Here is a 17,692-nt window from a genome sequence, read left to right as displayed (position 1 = left end):
ATTTTAACCTCTACAATCCCATGACAACTCAGCAAACAATATATGCTGATGAACATTGTGTGATAGGCTGAAAAATAGCTTGAAGACCCTTAAAATGTAATGTTTTGAGCAACAACTAAGTTGACTTGTGCCTTTTCAATTCAATTCAATTCAACTTCATTTTGCCATTAGGGATTTGAATTGGTCTCCTCCATGCAGGCAACACACAGTAAAACAGAAAGACAAAAACAAAGACAAAAACACAATACAAGGACAAACAGTACCATTATGAGCAAAACATTAATAGGAATTGAGATAGTGCAGTGTTAAATAAAATTAAAGTACAATGGAGTCCAAGTTTAAGGGTTATTTAGGAGGGCTAGGGGGAAAAACTATGGAGGTGACGTGATGTTTTGGACATAATAGCCCTGCACCGCTGTCCAGAGGAGAGAAGAATACTTATTTTAGGCCAGGTGATTAACCAGGAGCATTTCAGCTGACTGAGCCCTGTTAGTGAACATGTCCTGCTGAAGTCACACTGAATCAGGGACCTGACCCTGGTGTTCTCTCCGACTACTGCGGAGGAACAGGAAAGACGAGAATATCACGCCTCGGGCTAATTGAGCCTGATTATAACGTTTGTGAAAATATAATAGATTTAGCTTCCTGTTGGAGGCTTTGTGTCTGCAGATGCTCAGTGCCTGGAGGTCACAGCTGACCTGCAGTATCTCTGCATGGATGGTGAAAGCAGAAGTGTTGAGGGGGATCCAGCAGAGATGATCTGATGAGCAAACACTTCCCGTCCAGTCTGTGTGCACAGTGTGATTTTGTGTGTCACTACAGTAAGGCCATGGATGCTTTGTTGACATCAGGGGCTTGTGTATGTGGAGCACACTGTGTGCTCTCCCTTCCCCCTCTGCGTGCGCGTGCGTGTGCGAGTCTGGCAGCGTAACATCTGTGCGTACGCGGTCGTGATTGTTGTGAAGATGGCGGAGGGGGAGACAGAGAAGGAATATGACACACGGAAAGCTATCGAGGAGCTCCGAGAGCGGTTCCAGGGTTTGACCACAGCTTTGAAAGAGAGCTCGCAGTCTCCGCTGGAGGCCTCGCTGCATTTCTGCCAGGAGTTTTGCCAGGTTAGCCCGTTTCTCCTGCTGCTCATCCCGGGCAGCCTGCAGCCCCTCTGGCTTCCTGGCCGAGGATGCGCGTCTACGTTTGCTACAACAATGTAGCTAAGGAGCTAGCTGCCTAGCTAGCGTTTCAAGATGGGGAAAAAAACTCCTCTGTGATTTTCAGCCATTTTCTCAATGATGTTCGCCTGTGGCATGAACTTATTTGCAAAGTCTGACTATCCATGCGGCGACAAGTCACATCAGTGTGTGCGCGCCGTGCACGCATTACTGGTATTTTCCAGGCCAGATAGCTAATAGCAGATGAATGCTGCTAGCTGGTATGCAGGGTCCCCCTGTCCTGTGCAGTGGTCATGCTGTGCAAAAAATGGGTAGCTACGTTAGCGAAATTTTACAGGGCGATTGCATGGATGTGCACTGAATTATAACGCTCCATCCTCCCTACAAAAGCTTATTCAAACGTTATAACGATGCATCTTCACGCTGCTTTATTCTTTAACTTGGTGTAAAAAGGGGTTACTTTTGTGAAGCTGTTTTATTGTACGGAAAGATCAATGATTTTTCCCCAAGGTGCTAGCCCAGGCCTTTTGCACTAATTAATCCAGCTAACCAGCCATCGGAGAGGTTTATTACAGCCATAACAGGGTTCATACGGATGCTTGAAAACCTTGAAAATGCTTGAATTTTAATGTTGGATTTCAAGGTTTGAAAAGTGCTTGTATTTTGGATTAAGTGCTTGTAAATGCTTGTAATTCTTACTGTATTTCTCTTGCAATCTGACTATAGAAACCCGCATTTTCAATGGAAAAAACTACATAAAGTGAATAGCCTATAGCCTATCTGAAATGAAGACCGCTCCGCTTGCGTCTTCTTGTTTCTGAGATGTTTCTTGTTGCTCTACCCTGTATCTTCTTTCTGAAGGAGTTTTTCTAATTCATAGTAGATGTGAGGGGTCCTCTAGTAGGCCTATTTGTGGGTCTTTCCTCCTAGTTTGGGTCGTGTTTAGTTCCACCAGCTGCCGGTTGATGATTTTTGTGAGCTTACTTTCGCTCCTAGATGCCCGTAGACTCCCATACCAGTATGTTTTATGAGATTTGCAAACTACTTTTAGTTGTTAAAAGTGTAATACCACTGCTGGTGGTATGGTTAAGTGAAATTACCCCTTTTAGTATCGAAGTACTCCTCTAAAACATGCCATTTACAACCGTTGAAAGGTACTGGAAAAGCTTGAAAATGGACCTTGAAAGTCATTGAAAGTGCTTGAATTTGACCACTGAAAAAGTGTACGAACCCTGCAGCCAGTAGCAGCTACAGATGTAGAAATGATGTCAATGTTAGAGCAACCGATGTGCCTGCAGCTGCTGAGACTGTGATTTAAAAGGGAAAGTGTGGCAGTGGTCAGTGACTCCATTACACATCCTGCTCATTAATTTGCCCTGACCACGAAAATATCATGTGAGGTCTCCATTTAGCTGATATCCAGGGTTCATACTGATGCTTGAAATCCTTGAAAATGCTTCAATTATAATGTTGTATTATCAAGGTTTGTAAAGTGCTTGGATTTTGGATAAAGTGCTTGAAAATGCTTGAAATTCTGACTGTATTTCTCGTGCGATCTGACTATAGATAATCACATGTACAATGAAAAAAATACTAAATTGAATATTGAGATTAGCAAACTGTACTTTTGGTTGTTAACCCTTTGAAATCTTTGGCTATTATGTCGGTTAAAAAAAATGAGTTAAAAACTCTTACCATGTCATGTTGGTCAGTTATCAGTTTTTTCAGCACAACCTCACCTCACCTATATGTCCTGATAATTCATTTGTAACTTTGACTTACTTGATCAAAATTTTGTACCCAAAAGAAACAAAGGAAAAAATAAAATCTGGTCTTAAAAAACGCCAAATTTTTAAATGTTGCAAATATGAACACAGGTTGCAAATATAACATACAACAGGTAAAATGAGGATAATATCTAGTTCTATGTTTTTATACTAAATATATTTGATATTAGCTCCGGTTTTACTCGGCCGAATATCATCAAAAAAAATCTGGCATGGAGTTTCAAGCCAGAACTTTAGAGGGAAACTGAAGGCTCGACGTTGGTTCATTTTTATGTCTTCACCTCATGAAGAAGTAATGTAAAGGTGCTTTGGTGGACTCCAGAGGGTTAAAAGTGTAATACCATCGCTGTTGGTATGGTTGAGTGAAATTACCGCTTTTAGCATGTAAGTACTCATCTAAAACATGCAACTTACAACCGTTGTAAGGTACTGGAAAAGCTTGAAAATGGACCTTAAAATCCTTGAAAAGTGTTTGAATTGACCACTGAAAAAGGTTACAAACCTTGAATATCGCACTGATACTGCACCGATCACTGTCATTGCACCAAATGAGTTTAGATTAATGGTTGGTTTCTATCGCACATTAACCGGCAGCGAGGAATTCATTCAACTTTAAAGTTATTTGAGTAATAGGGGACGAGCCTCAGGCTGCATGCTGTAGTTGTGTGCAGATGGAGATTCAGAGTAAAACTGCAGGAATAATGGAGTCATTCAGGATGAAATGGATCTGTATGAATATTTGTGTGTGGAAGAAATGGAGGGAGTTTTCATTGATGAAGGTTAGGCGTTATTTGAGCTGGCTGATAGGGGGAAAAGAGAGGATGAAAAGTTTTTTTTTTTTTTTTTTGCAGAGCAACGCACGACTTTTGGTGCCTTGTTGTCTTTCTGTGTCTACATCTTGGTTGAATTATGTAATCAACTTATAATAACAGTAAATAATGCTTCACAGGCATATTTTAAATCCATGATCATTTCTGAAAGGGATTTTTTTTTCTTCATATAAAGTTTTTTTTTTAATTCTTTTATATGCATATACAAATGGAAATCAGACAGAACAGCAGTAGCAGAACAAACTAGTAAGGAAGCAACAGTACTTTGGAAAAAACAAACAAACAAATACAACAACAACTTACAGAAGCGAAGCCAAAGGAAACATCCACCAATAATGGACATAACAACAACTAAAAACACTGTTAAATATCTAATAATATAGGAAAATAGAAGTAAAAAGAAGTGTAAGCCTCTACAGGTCATAAACCTTCCAGCTTACAGTTAATGTATAGATGTACATTATTCTTATTACAGGCTTTATTAACAAGGTTTGCACAAAGTCTTGAAAGTTTTTAAGGTTTTCAAGTTTGAGATATGCTTCCATTTGAATATGCTGCTTTTAAAATGCTTGATTTTTCTACATAATCTGGTGCCTTGTCTACACAATCACTCATGTTCACCCAGAAATCTTTTAATATATTAAATGAAACAATCCCGTCGCCATATTTGTTTGTTGCCTCCCGGCTTCTCACACTAGAAAAGTGTATTGTTGCAAAGGGTATTTACCCTGAGATATACTTATCTATCTTTATTCATGTTAAATCATTTTCCAAGTTGAGCCATTTTCAACAGGGTTGTCTTGAATGTGTAGAGCACTGCTGTCTCTCCATGTGCACAAAATAAATATATAAAATACACTCTTGGGCAAGAGTAAAAGCTGCAGGCATCCACTTAGTATGTAGTTGTTTAGACATGTGACTGTTCAGAAGTTTTCATTCATAAAAAAAAGCTGGGGCTTTTTGAAAATCAAAGCGAACCACAAAGTTAAAAGTTGGACTGTTTACAGTGTGTGTAATTTCCTTTGACATATTACTATTTTAAGTTCTAGCACAGAGGAAGAAAAGATTTTTTTGAAATTACTAAACATGTTTGATTGTAATACTTTCATGATAATGATGCCCACATTTGGTCTTTAACTACAAAGGCCAACGTTTTCTTGGCTTATATTATTCGTCAAGGGGCTTAATTTATTTATATGTAATTGCACCTTTACAACTGTTGAGCTGTATGTATACAGCTACATGCATACATTATTTGCTGTACTTTTAAAATGTCAGAAAAGTGTGACTTTCACACTTTCCCCAGTGTTATTTTATCCAGCCAAAAAACATTTAAAATAATAAAATGATGATAAAAGAAGCAAATCCTCACACTTGAGAGGCAAACAGAGAATGTTCTACATGTGTGCTTGGTGGAGGACTAAATGTTTTAGCCTTAAAGAAATAACATTACTAATTTATACGCATAAGACATACGATAAATTAGAACTTCATTAATGTCAAAGGAAATTCTTGTGACAGTGATTGCTCGAAAATACAACAACATATATATATATATAACATACATATGAAAACAAACCGAAACAATAGAGTAAGTAGGGTAAAAGTGTGTAAGGTTATATTGCTGATATTAAAAGTAATATTGCAAGTGGGTGATTCTCATGAAGCCAGTCTAAGCTAGATCTATAAAGATTATAAGGACATACTCTATTAAACTTAATATATTTCATATTTATCTCTATTTAAAAATGCGTTACCATAATGATTTTTTTGCTCACAGTGTCTCTAAAAAATCATAGATTATAAATTCATATTGAAGGGTAAAAGAAAATATGTCTTCAATGCTCTTGGATTTGACCTGTACCATGTTCATGAGAATCACCCACATGGTGTTTGCTGTTCTGTACTAGGATGAGAGAAAAACACTCTATCATTTGTTTTATCCTAAATGTGTTCCTTTGAATGTTTTCCAGGTCCTTGTGGAACATGCTGGCCGTTGGAAAACTGATGAGGATCCACTGCCTTTGCTGGAGGTCTACACTGTGGCCATCCTCAGCTTTGCTAAGGCCGCTTCCTGTCTCTCCTCCGAATGTGAAAACGTGCCACTCCTACTTGAAAAGTTAGCACTGTGAGTAGAAAATCATTAAGTCTCTTCTGTAGTAGTGTTACGCCCGTGTGGCAAAGAATGGGCTACAGGTTTTGGCGGTGTACTGGTGAATGCAAACACACAGTGAACTTGAACTTGAAAATAAGAATTAAAGGGTATGGCACTTATAGTCTAGATGGATTTCAGAAAAAAGGCCTCCTATAAGAAGTGAGGAGCATTTATGGGTATAAGTCCAGAACCGGCCTACCTTACATATCTCAAGGGTGCTGAGTCCAAAAAAAAAATGGTTCCCAAGCGAAATTTAGAGTTTTTGATCTTCTAATTTGAAGTGGCCATCAAATTGCCCATCTTGCTCAGTCATTGGATCATTTCCCCTTAGTTTTTTTGTAAGTAGACAATCAAGATGAGGAAATTAAGTTTCTGGATCTATAGTCTAGGGTCAGAGCGAGGATATAGTGGAGGCTCAGTGTCTTTTTTATGTGTATATATATATATATGCAAAATACCAATTGGAACATTTAAAAGTGATTGATTGAATATTTATGTCGGCCTTAAAAAATGACACAAATAATGCTTAATTTCACCTTAAAAGTTGGTATTTTGCATATATATATAAATATACATAAAAAAGACACTGAGCCTCCACTATATCCTTGCTCTGACCCTAGACTATAGATCCAGAAACTTAATTCCCTCATCTTGATTGCCTACTCGAAAATGGTCCAACAACTGAGCAAGATGGGCAATTTGGCGGCCATTTTGATATGCAAATGAGAAGGTCAAAAACTCAAAATTTCACTTGGGAACCTTTTTTTTTTGGATTCAGCACCCTTGAAATAAGTAAAGTAGGCCAGTTCCTGACTTGTACCCATAAATGCTCCTCACTTTCACTTTTTGGACAATTCCATCTAGGCTATTATCCACAATCAGTGTGTAAAGTTTGGAGATGCAGGCAGGAGAACTGACATGGAAAAAAAGCAATGTACTAGTTGTCGACCGACACAGGTTTTTTAAGGCTGATACCGATTATCAGTCTTAACCGATCCCCGATATGTGCGATATATGCCGATTTTTGGGGCCGATTCTTGAAGCCGATATTGCCTTTTCTCCCCCCATTTACATGATAAAAATGACACAATAACAAATGTTACACAAGTCTCAATTTAAACAAAAAAAGAAACATTTATTAACAAAACAAACAAAACATATTAACAGTTGGAGAGCAAACAATGTGTATGTTGTTCTGGGCCTGGCGGTGGTGGCGCCTCAGATGATCCACATATTTGATGTTTTTCTTTTTTCTGGTATCAGCAGCAGCTCACCAGAGAATGGCAGATGTTGCACCGAGCCTCGCCTGGTGTTGACTCAGTGAAACGGGCTAATTGATCGGCGAACGCACGCACGTATCGTCCGATGCAAGTAAAAATCGCAAATATCGGCCCTCTACAATGTACTGCTGTGGATAGGGAAAGCAGCAAATTCATTTTTCCCACCTTAAAAAATAAAAATCAGTTGATTTGAACGCAATGTTTTGACATATTTTCACTTTCTCTTTATGCTGCCGTCAGACGGCCCTTTTTTACAGAGGACTTCTAAACAAACGCACCAAAATCCCAAAGGAAATTTACACATGAAAAGTTTAAAAATACTCTGCAAACAGTATACAGGAACTACTCCCCTATCACACAATGTGCTCTTGAAGTAGCTTCGAAGGCAGAGTCCTTGAGGCTGTAATCGGAATAGAAATGTAGGCTACCTCTTGGGGAGCTTCGACATATTTGTGATGAGCTGCAGACTATACTGTGCACACAGAGATGCAGCGCACACAAAGACAATCAGAGGAAGTGATTATCAATGTCAAGGATGTTACTTTTTAAAATAAATTATTGATCGCAATTACTGATTTTCGCCAACCTAAGCTTCATATGAAAAACAACTATTTAATAACACCTACACGTACACCTTTATTGATCCTTGTTGCTCAAGTGCTTCACTGCTGCTGATTTACAGCCCCGTTTGTCCTGTTTGTCATCTTTATTGTATTTCCAAAATGTCACACTGACTTTACAGCACCAGCCTTTGTGATAGTTATTCTTGTATGCTTGCTTACCCTTAATTTGTGGAGTGTGTGTGTGCTTGTGCCCGTGCCCATCCTTGACCTAAATGTGGCTGTAACAAATGACTGTGTTGGATTCACAGGAGCTGTGCGGAGCTGCTGCTCTTACTGCCCCAGCATGTCCCTGGTGCCTTATGGGAGGAGTTCCAGTCCTCCATGAAGGTCAGTACTCCCAGGGACTTTTTCTGAAGCTTATCTTTGCAGCGATAAGCAAAGAAACACTCAGTAATTAGAATGCATTTTGGTTTAGCTCATCATTGAAGAGTAATGAACACATGAGCTGAATGTTTGGATCTGTGGGCTCTCTCTACAAGAATAATATATATTTAATGAGCCTTTTGAAACAAAGTAAACTGTTGAATGGTGACACTTTCTCTACAGCAGTAGTTCTCAACCTTTTTGAGTCGCGACCCCCAATTTAACATGCATGTTGTCCGCTACCCCTGCTCACTGAACACAATCTCACACGCACAGTTCAGATCACCCAAAAAAGACACAAAATGACAAAAAAAGACACAAAATGACAAAAAAAAGACACAAAATGACAAAAAAAGACACAAAATGACCAAAAAAGAGACAAAAAAGACACAAATTGACCACAAAGTGATTTAAAAAAAGACACAAAATGACTATAAAAAGACACAAAATGACAAAAAAAAGACAAAATGACAGAAAAGACACAAATTGACCAAAAAAAGACACAAAATTACCAAAAAGACTAAAACACATGAACACTTTAACACAGTGGAGACAGAGCTGACTTCCAAAATGATTTGGCGACCCCCAGAAATCATCTCGCGACCCCAACTGGGGTCCCGACCCCAAGGTTGAGAATAGCTGCTCTACAGTACCATTGTCACAACAGTTATTTTTAGACTGTGAACATTTTAAGTATGACTCAGTGAAGTTTTGGTAATGAGGTTACTACATCTTTACTTATCTTCCCTTGCAGTTGGCACACAGCCTTTTGCAAGAAAGTGGGAGCACACAGCTTTGCATGCTCTCAGTTCTGGCGCAACAGGATGGCGTCTGGTCCAACACCACACTAAGCAGCATCCTGTCCAATCAAAACCCTCAAACTGAGCAAGGTTAGTCCACACTGCACTTACTCACACAGCTGTTATTGCGTGGATTTGTAATTGCTCGGTGTGTTTATTATAATTGTGTCTTTCTCACCCTTTGTCTCTTTTTTTAAACTTTCTTAGTTCACGAGTATCTTGAGTTGGAAGGTGCTACGCTCCTGAACATGAGAATAAAACACCTAATCAAAATGGACAGTGTCGATAAAGCTGCTGTACTCGCAAAGATGTGCTCAGAGTATCCGGGATATGAAGGAAAAGGAAACTTCAAACAAACATACTTGGTTTGCATCTGCATGACAAAAAGTCAGGAGCAGCTAATGGAGGAGGTGAGAACTGACATACAGCAGCACACTTCCTTTTCCACATAAAGCTGTTTCATTTAACACTTGAACAAGTGCTCAGTAACTGATTAGTGATGGTATCTTAAACCTGGCAAATCTTCGAATCAGCAAACAGAAAATGTAAGCAATTTTAAGGTTGTTTTTTTTTACTTTATCATTATCATTAAAACCCAAAGCAGTTTCGGGAGTTTCTAAAGTCCTGCACCTCTTTGGAAATGTCACACACATGACATGGCTAGAAGTAGAGAGATCTCAAACAGGTCTTTTGTGCAGTATAACACAGTTATAATGAAATAAATCATTAAAAAAGGATTGTCACACACGATCCATTCAATGACATAAGTTGAACATCTGATGATAATGCCTGTTTTTGCCTATGATAAATGGTGCAATTTTGGTAATTGTTATTGGAGTGAAAGCAGACAGTTATTTTCCATAACTGAACTGAAATTGAATTTAACAAGCAAAACAGATGTGACAGATGGTGCTTTGAAATTGAAAGTGACTGTTTCTTTGAATATCCCTCTCTCTCTTTCTAACAGATTGCATCAATAGACTGTAAAGATGCTCTCGAAATGATCTGCAACTTGGAGTCAGAGGGAGATGAGAAAGGAGCTCTCTGTTTATGTTCTGCCTTTCTCAAACGACAGCTTCTTCAAGGAGATGTTTATTGTGCCTGGTAAGTGTTGCAGAACACACACAGAATGACTCTCAGGACCACAGTGGTCATGAAACAAATATATTGACTTTTATCTGACCTGAAAGACACACTCACTGTTGAGCATATTGCAGAGGCCGACTGTGTGTTTTAAGGTCCGTGTCTCTTATAGTAATAACTTGATACTTGAGGGAAAATAGGCCAACAGTGAATGAGTGACTCACTCTCTTTGATACAGCAACAGTTGAAGTTAAAACTATGCGGTGCACTTTTAGATCTGAAGTAGTCTCTCACCTGATTATGTGACATTTTTTTTAACAGTTGTGTTTGTGATGTCTTGCAGGGAACTCACACTGTTCTGGAGTAAGCTACTCATGCGTTTAGAGTCGTCAGCTGATGCATTTCTTGGACAGAGCAAAGAGATGGCTCATCTCTGTAGAAGCGTCTGTCATATTCTGTTTCTAATCAAAGTAATCCAAAACGAGGTAAGAAAAAGAGTCTGATTGTGGCTGATAGCACAACCATCACACATAACAGTTCACACCAACAGTGACTCATATGGTATGGCATCTGTTACCATTTGTATTTATGTTGCTTTCTTATTTCCGTAGGTTGGAGAAGTGGGGCTTCCAGTGTGTGTGGAAATGTGCATTCAAGCTCTGAAAATGACATCCAGTGACCACAAAGATAGCAAATCCACCATCTGCAAGACTATTTGCTGCCTCTTGCCAACTGATCTAGAGGTTAAACGTGCATGCCAGCTGACTGAGTTCCTCCTCCAGCCTACCGTTGACTCGTATTATGCTGTGGAGTCACTGTACAACGAACCAGACCAAAAGCCTGAGGAGGACGGGAGTCTGCCAGTGCCCAATTCTTTACGCTGCGAGTTACTGCTGGCTTTCAAGACACAGTGGCCTTTTGATCCAGAGTTCTGGGACTGGAAAACACTAAAACGCAACTGCTTGGCACTGATGGGCGAGGAGGCAGCTATTGTGTCATCTATTGACACGCTCAATGACACAGACGAACAGGAGGTGGAAAGTGCACTTGGCAAACTCCCTGAATACAGAGACCTGGAGGATTTTCTGCTAACCACTACAAATGAACTGAATGAAATCACGGATGAAAGAGAAAAGAACAGAGAGGCTAAGAAACTCCGTGAGCAGGGTTTTGTGTCTGCAAGGTTCAGAAATTGGCGAGCATACATGCAGTATTGTGTTTTGTGTGACAAGGAGTTCTTGGGTCACAGAATTGTTCGACACGCACAGAAGCACTTCAAAGACGGAGTGTATCTTTGTCCAATTTGTGCTGACAGTTTTGAAACTAGGGAGGTTTTAGAGCCACATGTAGCATCCCATGTAAAGCAATCGTGCAAAGAAAGACTAGCTGCAATGAAAGCTGCTAGGAAGGTAACCAAACCACCTCAGTCCCCTAAAAGTCCATCAAAAAATTCAAAAGTTGCTGCCAAGGTGAGCATTAGTCCTGTTAAAATTGAACCTCAAGTTGGCGAACAGTTGACGTCTCCTGTTAAGATAGAACAAACTACGTCTGACACCCATATAAGTCAAGACTGTTTCTGTCCTGTCAAAAACTGTTCCAAGGCTTTCAAGTTTTTCCGAAACCTCATGGCTCACGTCAGATCCCACAAGAACGACGAAGAGGCCATGAGGTTTTTGGAGATTCAAAAACAGAAAGTGGTATGTCAGTATTGCAGACGGCAGTTTGTAAATGTCAGACATCTTAATGATCATTTGCAGATGCACTGTGGCAGCAAACCATACATCTGCATACAGCTGGATTGCAAGGCCAACTTTAACTCCAATTCCGAGCTGCTCATGCATAGAAAAACACATCCTGAATTCAAGGCCCAGTGCATGTTCCCCAACTGCGGACAAGTTTTCAGTGAGGCCTATCTGTTGTATGATCACGAGGCTCAGCATTACCTTACTTACACCTGCCAAACAGCTAATTGTGGCAAAATATTCTACTCACAGTCTCAATTTGTGTCTCACCAAGAGAATCATAGTAATGATGAAGTGAACAGTTTTCCCATCAAAAATATAAACCCTCCCGAGACTACAAAAGTGGAACCACAATCTGAGAGCAGCCTGAGCAAAGACATCACCTGTTCTACAGTTGTCTGCCTTGAAAGGATTGACGCAGACGTACATATGGAGGCATCAAAGGCAGACGCATCACCATGCACAGAACAAGACCTTGCTAAAGACGCTGTTACTGTGAGAGTGAAACACTCGATTGAAAGCATGCTGAATCCTGATCTGAAAGAACCAGAGAAATGCTACACTCCCCTGACAAACCCCACTCCAACACCAGCTGATGTCAAACCAGCACCAGAGGCCCCTAATGCGCACCATAATGTGGCTGAGCAAGGTGAGATCCCGCCAGTCAATCCTGTACAAAGTGCAACAAACCCTGCGGCAAGTCAACAGGGTGAGGGGCTTCATAATGTACAAGGCAACGGGCCTCCAAAAGCTATACCGCAAATCATTTCTCCAAGTCAAATCAAGACAGAAATTCCTTGTTCGCTGCAAGGATATCCATCCAGCACACCTGCTCTGACTGCTAGCAGTGATGAAAACCTGCATTGCTGCCCATACAGTGAGTGTACAAGGGCATACAGTACAAACAAAAGTCTGTCTAGGCATGTGAAGAAGCAACACCCTGAAATATTTGAAGATTGGAAACTGGCAAAGAAGTATAATAAAGTGGCCAAAATTACAGCAAAAAAGGTACCAAGTTGGCCAGCTTCACCTAATCAGCCTCAGAGCCAGGGGAACAGGCTGTCCAGTCAGCCAGGAATACTATGCAACAAACCTGGGATGCAGCAAATGGATTACCCAATGGGATCATCAACCTCACCTGCCCAGTGTTATCCTGGATCAATGGAGCCTGTGCCCATCACTCCAATGGTGAACCCCACACTGTACCCGTCATGGGGAAGCCCAAATAATCCCAGCGGAATGATGCAGTCAGACATGTCCCAGTCCTGGACTTCACCTCCCATGAATAACTGCTATCCAGATGGCTACAACATGAATGAGTACCCCCAACGGAGCTATCCTCCTTGGCAGGCAGACCCATATCAAAACGCAGCGTCTCTCCCGTCTGATCGAGATCATTCAATGGCAGCTATGCATGGTCCCCCTATGATAAACGCTCCTTCAGATTCAAGTTTGATGTCTCAGTATGTGTCCAGCTCTCTGATGCTTGACAATGGAGGACAAATACATAACGGAGGGCATCAGTATGGACTAATGCATCCAGAGGGTAGCGGAGACAGCGTAGATGTGGGGAAAAGCAGTGCAAGTATGTCCAGCCAGTTGGATAATGGAAACAGTATCTCAACAATCGATAGTCTCCCTGAAGGAAGTTACCACACTCCATATGCTCCGAGTGAAAACTCCTGTCTTACTCAAGGCTCGTCCGTTGATATTCCCATGAAGTGTCTGAGCCCAGAGGCCCAGGTTGTAGTAAAAGCTCCAAATGAAATAATTAAAACAGAGAATATGTCCACTCCTGGTTACGAACAAATGGACAACTCTGTGGATGGCATGATCAGTCCAAACAGCATCATTCACACAGACATCCCTTACGAAGAGGACTGTCCTAATGCTGACTGTGAGGCTGCACACTCTGACGAAAAGTCCGGTGACCCTGAAAACACGCAGAAAGGAAAACGGAACAGGCTGAGCAGGCGAACCAAATGGCCAGCTATCATTAAGGATGGCAAAGTCATCTGCAGGAGATGCTTCAGAGAGTTCTCCAGCACCAAGTCTCTAGGAGGTCACTTATCAAAACGCTCACAGTGCAGGCCTGTAGATGAAATCGACCTAACAGCTGATCTGCCAACATCTTTTCTTGATTTTCTCAATGACCCCCATGTCCCTGATACTAATGGAGCAGCATTCAACATGTCAAATGGGGATTTCTCACAGGAATCATGTAGCTTGACCACTTTGACTTCACCCATGGTGTTGAAACAGGAGCCCCAATATACAAATATAATGGACTATTCAAACTCCATGTCTGTTTCCCCTGAAAACCAGCAACAGAAGGCAGTAGAGTTGGCTAATCCAGCCCTCACTGTACCGTATCAAGAGGATCACTTGATGGAAATTTCACATGCCTTTCAAAGATTGGATTTGATTGAGGCTGCACAAGGGAAGATGCGGAGTGTTCTGTCGTTAGAGCAAAAAGTCAGTCATTGTGATACGGCCCATGAAAAAGAAAAACGTAAATTACTAAGTAAAAGTGATGACAAGCCGTCTGAAAAGGTCCCCAAACCTTTTAAATGTGACCAGGAGGATTGTGAATACTCATTCATGACAAAGGAGGCGTTATTCAAACACTTGAGTAAAATGCATGACTACTCAAACGACATGATAGAGGAACTTAAAAAAACCCCATCCAAATTGTCTCCGTATCCTTGTCAGATTTGCCCCAAAACATTCACAAGAACGACAGGTTTGAGAATTCACTACGAAAAAGTCCATCGCTTGTCAAAGCAAGAAATACAGAAGCTAAGGATCAGTGCGCGAAACAGGCGGGCATTTAGACTGAACAAAGAGGACTTTATTAGCCGCGCGGCCTCTGATGCCGATTCCAGTCGCACAACACAATCTGCAGTTGCATTGCCTACTATTAAACAAGAACCACTTGATATTGCAATCGCCCTTCAAACAGACAATGAGAACAATCCACAAGCTAGTCAAATCACTTCACCCTTAGATGCAGATAAACAGTGCTTCATGCCTGAGGTATCAATTGTCGCACAACTACCACCACCTCAAAACTACACAACTGATAGGTCCTTCTGTGAGGTAGCGTCGCCTGTTCATGAAAAACCCCCAGAGCAAACTAAAGTGGCTGTTGTAAACAAGAGTCCAGATGCGAAACAGAAATCCAGCTTAAAAGAGAAACTCAGTCCTGTTGGCAAAGCAAAGGAGCAGAGAGGACGATCAGATGCATCATTTAGCAAAGTAGAGCCAATGCCGAGCCCTCCTACTGCATCTGCTTCATCCTCCCCAGAGAAACCCAGCAGCTCCAAAAGCACACCAACCAAGGATGAGCAACAGAGGAAAGAGAAAACTCCGAAAAGGTTGAGCCTCAAAATGTGTGAGACAGACAACGCCTACAGTCCATACAGACCATATCGCTGTGTTCATGAAGGATGCAGTGCTGCATTCACCATCCAGCAAAATTTGATTCTCCATTACAGGGCCATGCATCAGGCGTCTCTGCCACCCAGCAAGCCTGAACCTGAACCCGAAATGACAGCTGTTAATAATAATGGACAGGAGAGCCATCAGAGCATAGAAACAGATGATGAAGTCAGGTGTCAAGTGAAAAACTGTTCAAGGGTGTTCATGGGAATCACAAGGTTAGTGCAGCATTACCTCTTACTTCACAAGTTTACCCGTGACAAAGCCACCGCCATGATGGCCAGCATGGCCATAGGGACTTTTAACTGTGACCGGCCGGAGTGCGCTCTCCCCTTCAACTCTGTGGAAAAGTACATAGAGCACATAAAGAACTACCACAAGGAGATCGCCATCTCTGAGAGCGGCTCAGTTGACCCAACCTTTAGGTGCGAGTATGAGTCATGCGACCGCGTTTACACTACGAAATCAAACCTCCTCCGTCACCTGATAAAAAAGCATGATTACGTTTATGATCCTAAAGCAAGTGACGGAAGACGGACTAAATCCGTGGGGCTCTTCCCAGGGTGTAACGGGAAAGAGAATGTTGAAAGTAAATTCAAAATGAAGAAGAAAAACACTAAAAAGAAAGAGGCGAAGGCGTCCATTGAACACTGGACTAGTTTTGGAAAGCCAACACTAAAAACACACGAGGAGGCATCGGCCATGTGCACCAAGAAGTCCGCTCTGCAGTACCCATGCATGATAATAGGCTGCGATGCAGTGGAGCGGGCTGAAAGAAGTATATTTAAGCATTACACCACTCATGGCCTCACGGAAAGATACATTGAAGACCAGAGGAGCCAGTTCATTTTCTGCAAAAAGTACTCACGCTCCAGATTCAAAGATTCAAGCAAATCAGAGGGTGCATCAAGCTCATCTTCTGAGGAGACAGAACCAGATGACGGCGAAAAGAGCAGCGACCAGAAATCAGACGAGCTGGTGGATCGAATAGGCCAAGAAGACAGCAAGCTGTCTAACGACGATAGTGCAGAGTCTCAAGCTTCCACTGGGACAGAAGGAGGAATTAAAAGAGGTCGTCCCAGAAAGCCTGCACAACCTACACCAGCTTGTCCAGAGAGGATGCAGACTCTTAGGAATCGTACGACTGTTACCAGTTCAGAGAACTCAAATCCTGGTACCCCCACAGCCCAAGAACAACGTGACGATGGGGTCACGCCAGGGTCTTTCAAGCCTTTAGGACTTGAGGACTCTTTCCTTAAGTTCTTGGAAACCTCAGAGTCAACCAACTCTTCCAAGCGCAAATTAAATGACAAATCTAGTGCTGAACTGCCGTCCAAAAGACACCAACCTCACAGACAGAAATCTGCAATGAAAAGTAAAATAACTGATGAATTCAGAGGCTGTGGGAATCTAGTAGACTTCAGAAATCCCCTTAATCTCAAATCAGTGAGTAATGTCAAGATTGTCATGGATAAAACATTTACAGACGGTGCTGATCTTTTGCTAAAGCAGCTACAAGACATGAGGCCCATAGTCATAATAAAAAAATGGCTTTATAGCCGATCATAGCCCAATATTTTGTTTTCAACTCGATCTCACTCAGGATTTGAGAAGTTATGCTGCAGAATGATTTGTTTGTTAATGCATCAGCTTTCCAACTGTTAACATTAATGGTCACAGTTAACGATGAGATGGCCTATTTTGTACTTAATGAAAAAATGTCTTGGATGATTTTAAGTATGTATGTTAGTTATAATAACCAGGTAATCTATAGGGCATAGATTTTAGAAACATGTTTGTATTTATGCTTAGTACTGAAGATGTTTTTTTTTCTTTTGCTAAATGGAGACTTTTAAAGAAAAACTATGTTTTTATATATCCCTATGGGATTTCAAATTCTGTTTGTATTTATTTCATCCTTTTTCAACACTAGTAGACCTATCTGTAATATTTACATGTCTTCCACAAAGTGTTCAATAAAATGTTACTGGTTCTTTTTATAACATATTGTCTGCAGATCTCTTTTGTGTTGCAGGTTTTTCCCCCTAATATCTTACTTATGTTTGCTAAAGTAGTGTAAATTTCTTCCTCAGCCTTCCTGGATTTGTGCACTGTTTTTTTTTCATATAGAAAATAGTGAAGTAAAGGCCAGCATGTCATATCTCTAGGTGACCATTGTTAAATTTTGGAGAAAAAAGAAATCACCTTGTGTGTATAAGTTCAGGGTTTTTTTTTTGTACAAAAGAATGTTCTATTGAAAATACTACAAATCCAAAACATTTATATATATATATATACATAAAAAATTGTCTGATATGGTGTACTGCCCTACAAAGTCTAACTGCAGTAACTAAATTTTTGGTCAAAATTGAGTTATAACTAAAAATGAACTCCTTGATGTCTGTTTTATCTTGTGACA

The 17,692-nt window shown here is 40.8% G+C and overlaps 1 protein-coding gene across 1 annotated transcript; it reads left to right on the top strand.

Annotated features, from left to right (window-relative positions):
- Positions 1-932: 932 nt before the first annotated feature.
- znf292a (zinc finger protein 292a) lies at positions 933-17,278 on the top strand. The gene is made up of 8 exons (XM_059352645.1): positions 933-1,115; positions 5,760-5,914; positions 8,093-8,171; positions 8,962-9,097; positions 9,215-9,417; positions 9,975-10,111; positions 10,434-10,575; positions 10,702-17,278. The coding sequence occupies exons 1-8, from the start codon at positions 966-968 to the stop codon at positions 16,840-16,842; spliced, it is 7,143 nt and encodes a 2,380-aa protein (XP_059208628.1). The 5' UTR covers positions 933-965; the 3' UTR covers positions 16,843-17,278.
- The last annotated feature ends 414 nt before the right edge of the window (positions 17,279-17,692 follow it).

This window comes from Centropristis striata, chromosome 16, assembly GCF_030273125.1.
Source record: "Centropristis striata isolate RG_2023a ecotype Rhode Island chromosome 16, C.striata_1.0, whole genome shotgun sequence".
Taxonomy (NCBI): domain Eukaryota; kingdom Metazoa; phylum Chordata; class Actinopteri; order Perciformes; family Serranidae; genus Centropristis; species Centropristis striata.
This window is presented reverse-complemented; position numbering and strand designations above follow the sequence as displayed.

Coding starts and splice junctions, on each gene's coding strand:
- znf292a (XM_059352645.1), top strand. CDS start 966: ATGGCGGAGGGGGAGACAGAGAAGGAATATGACACACGGAAAGCTATC. Junction 8,172..8,961: donor AGTTCCAGTCCTCCATGAAG/GTCAGTACTCCC, acceptor CTTCCCTTGCAG/TTGGCACACAGCCTTTTGCA. Junction 10,576..10,701: donor TCAAAGTAATCCAAAACGAG/GTAAGAAAAAGA, acceptor TTATTTCCGTAG/GTTGGAGAAGTGGGGCTTCC.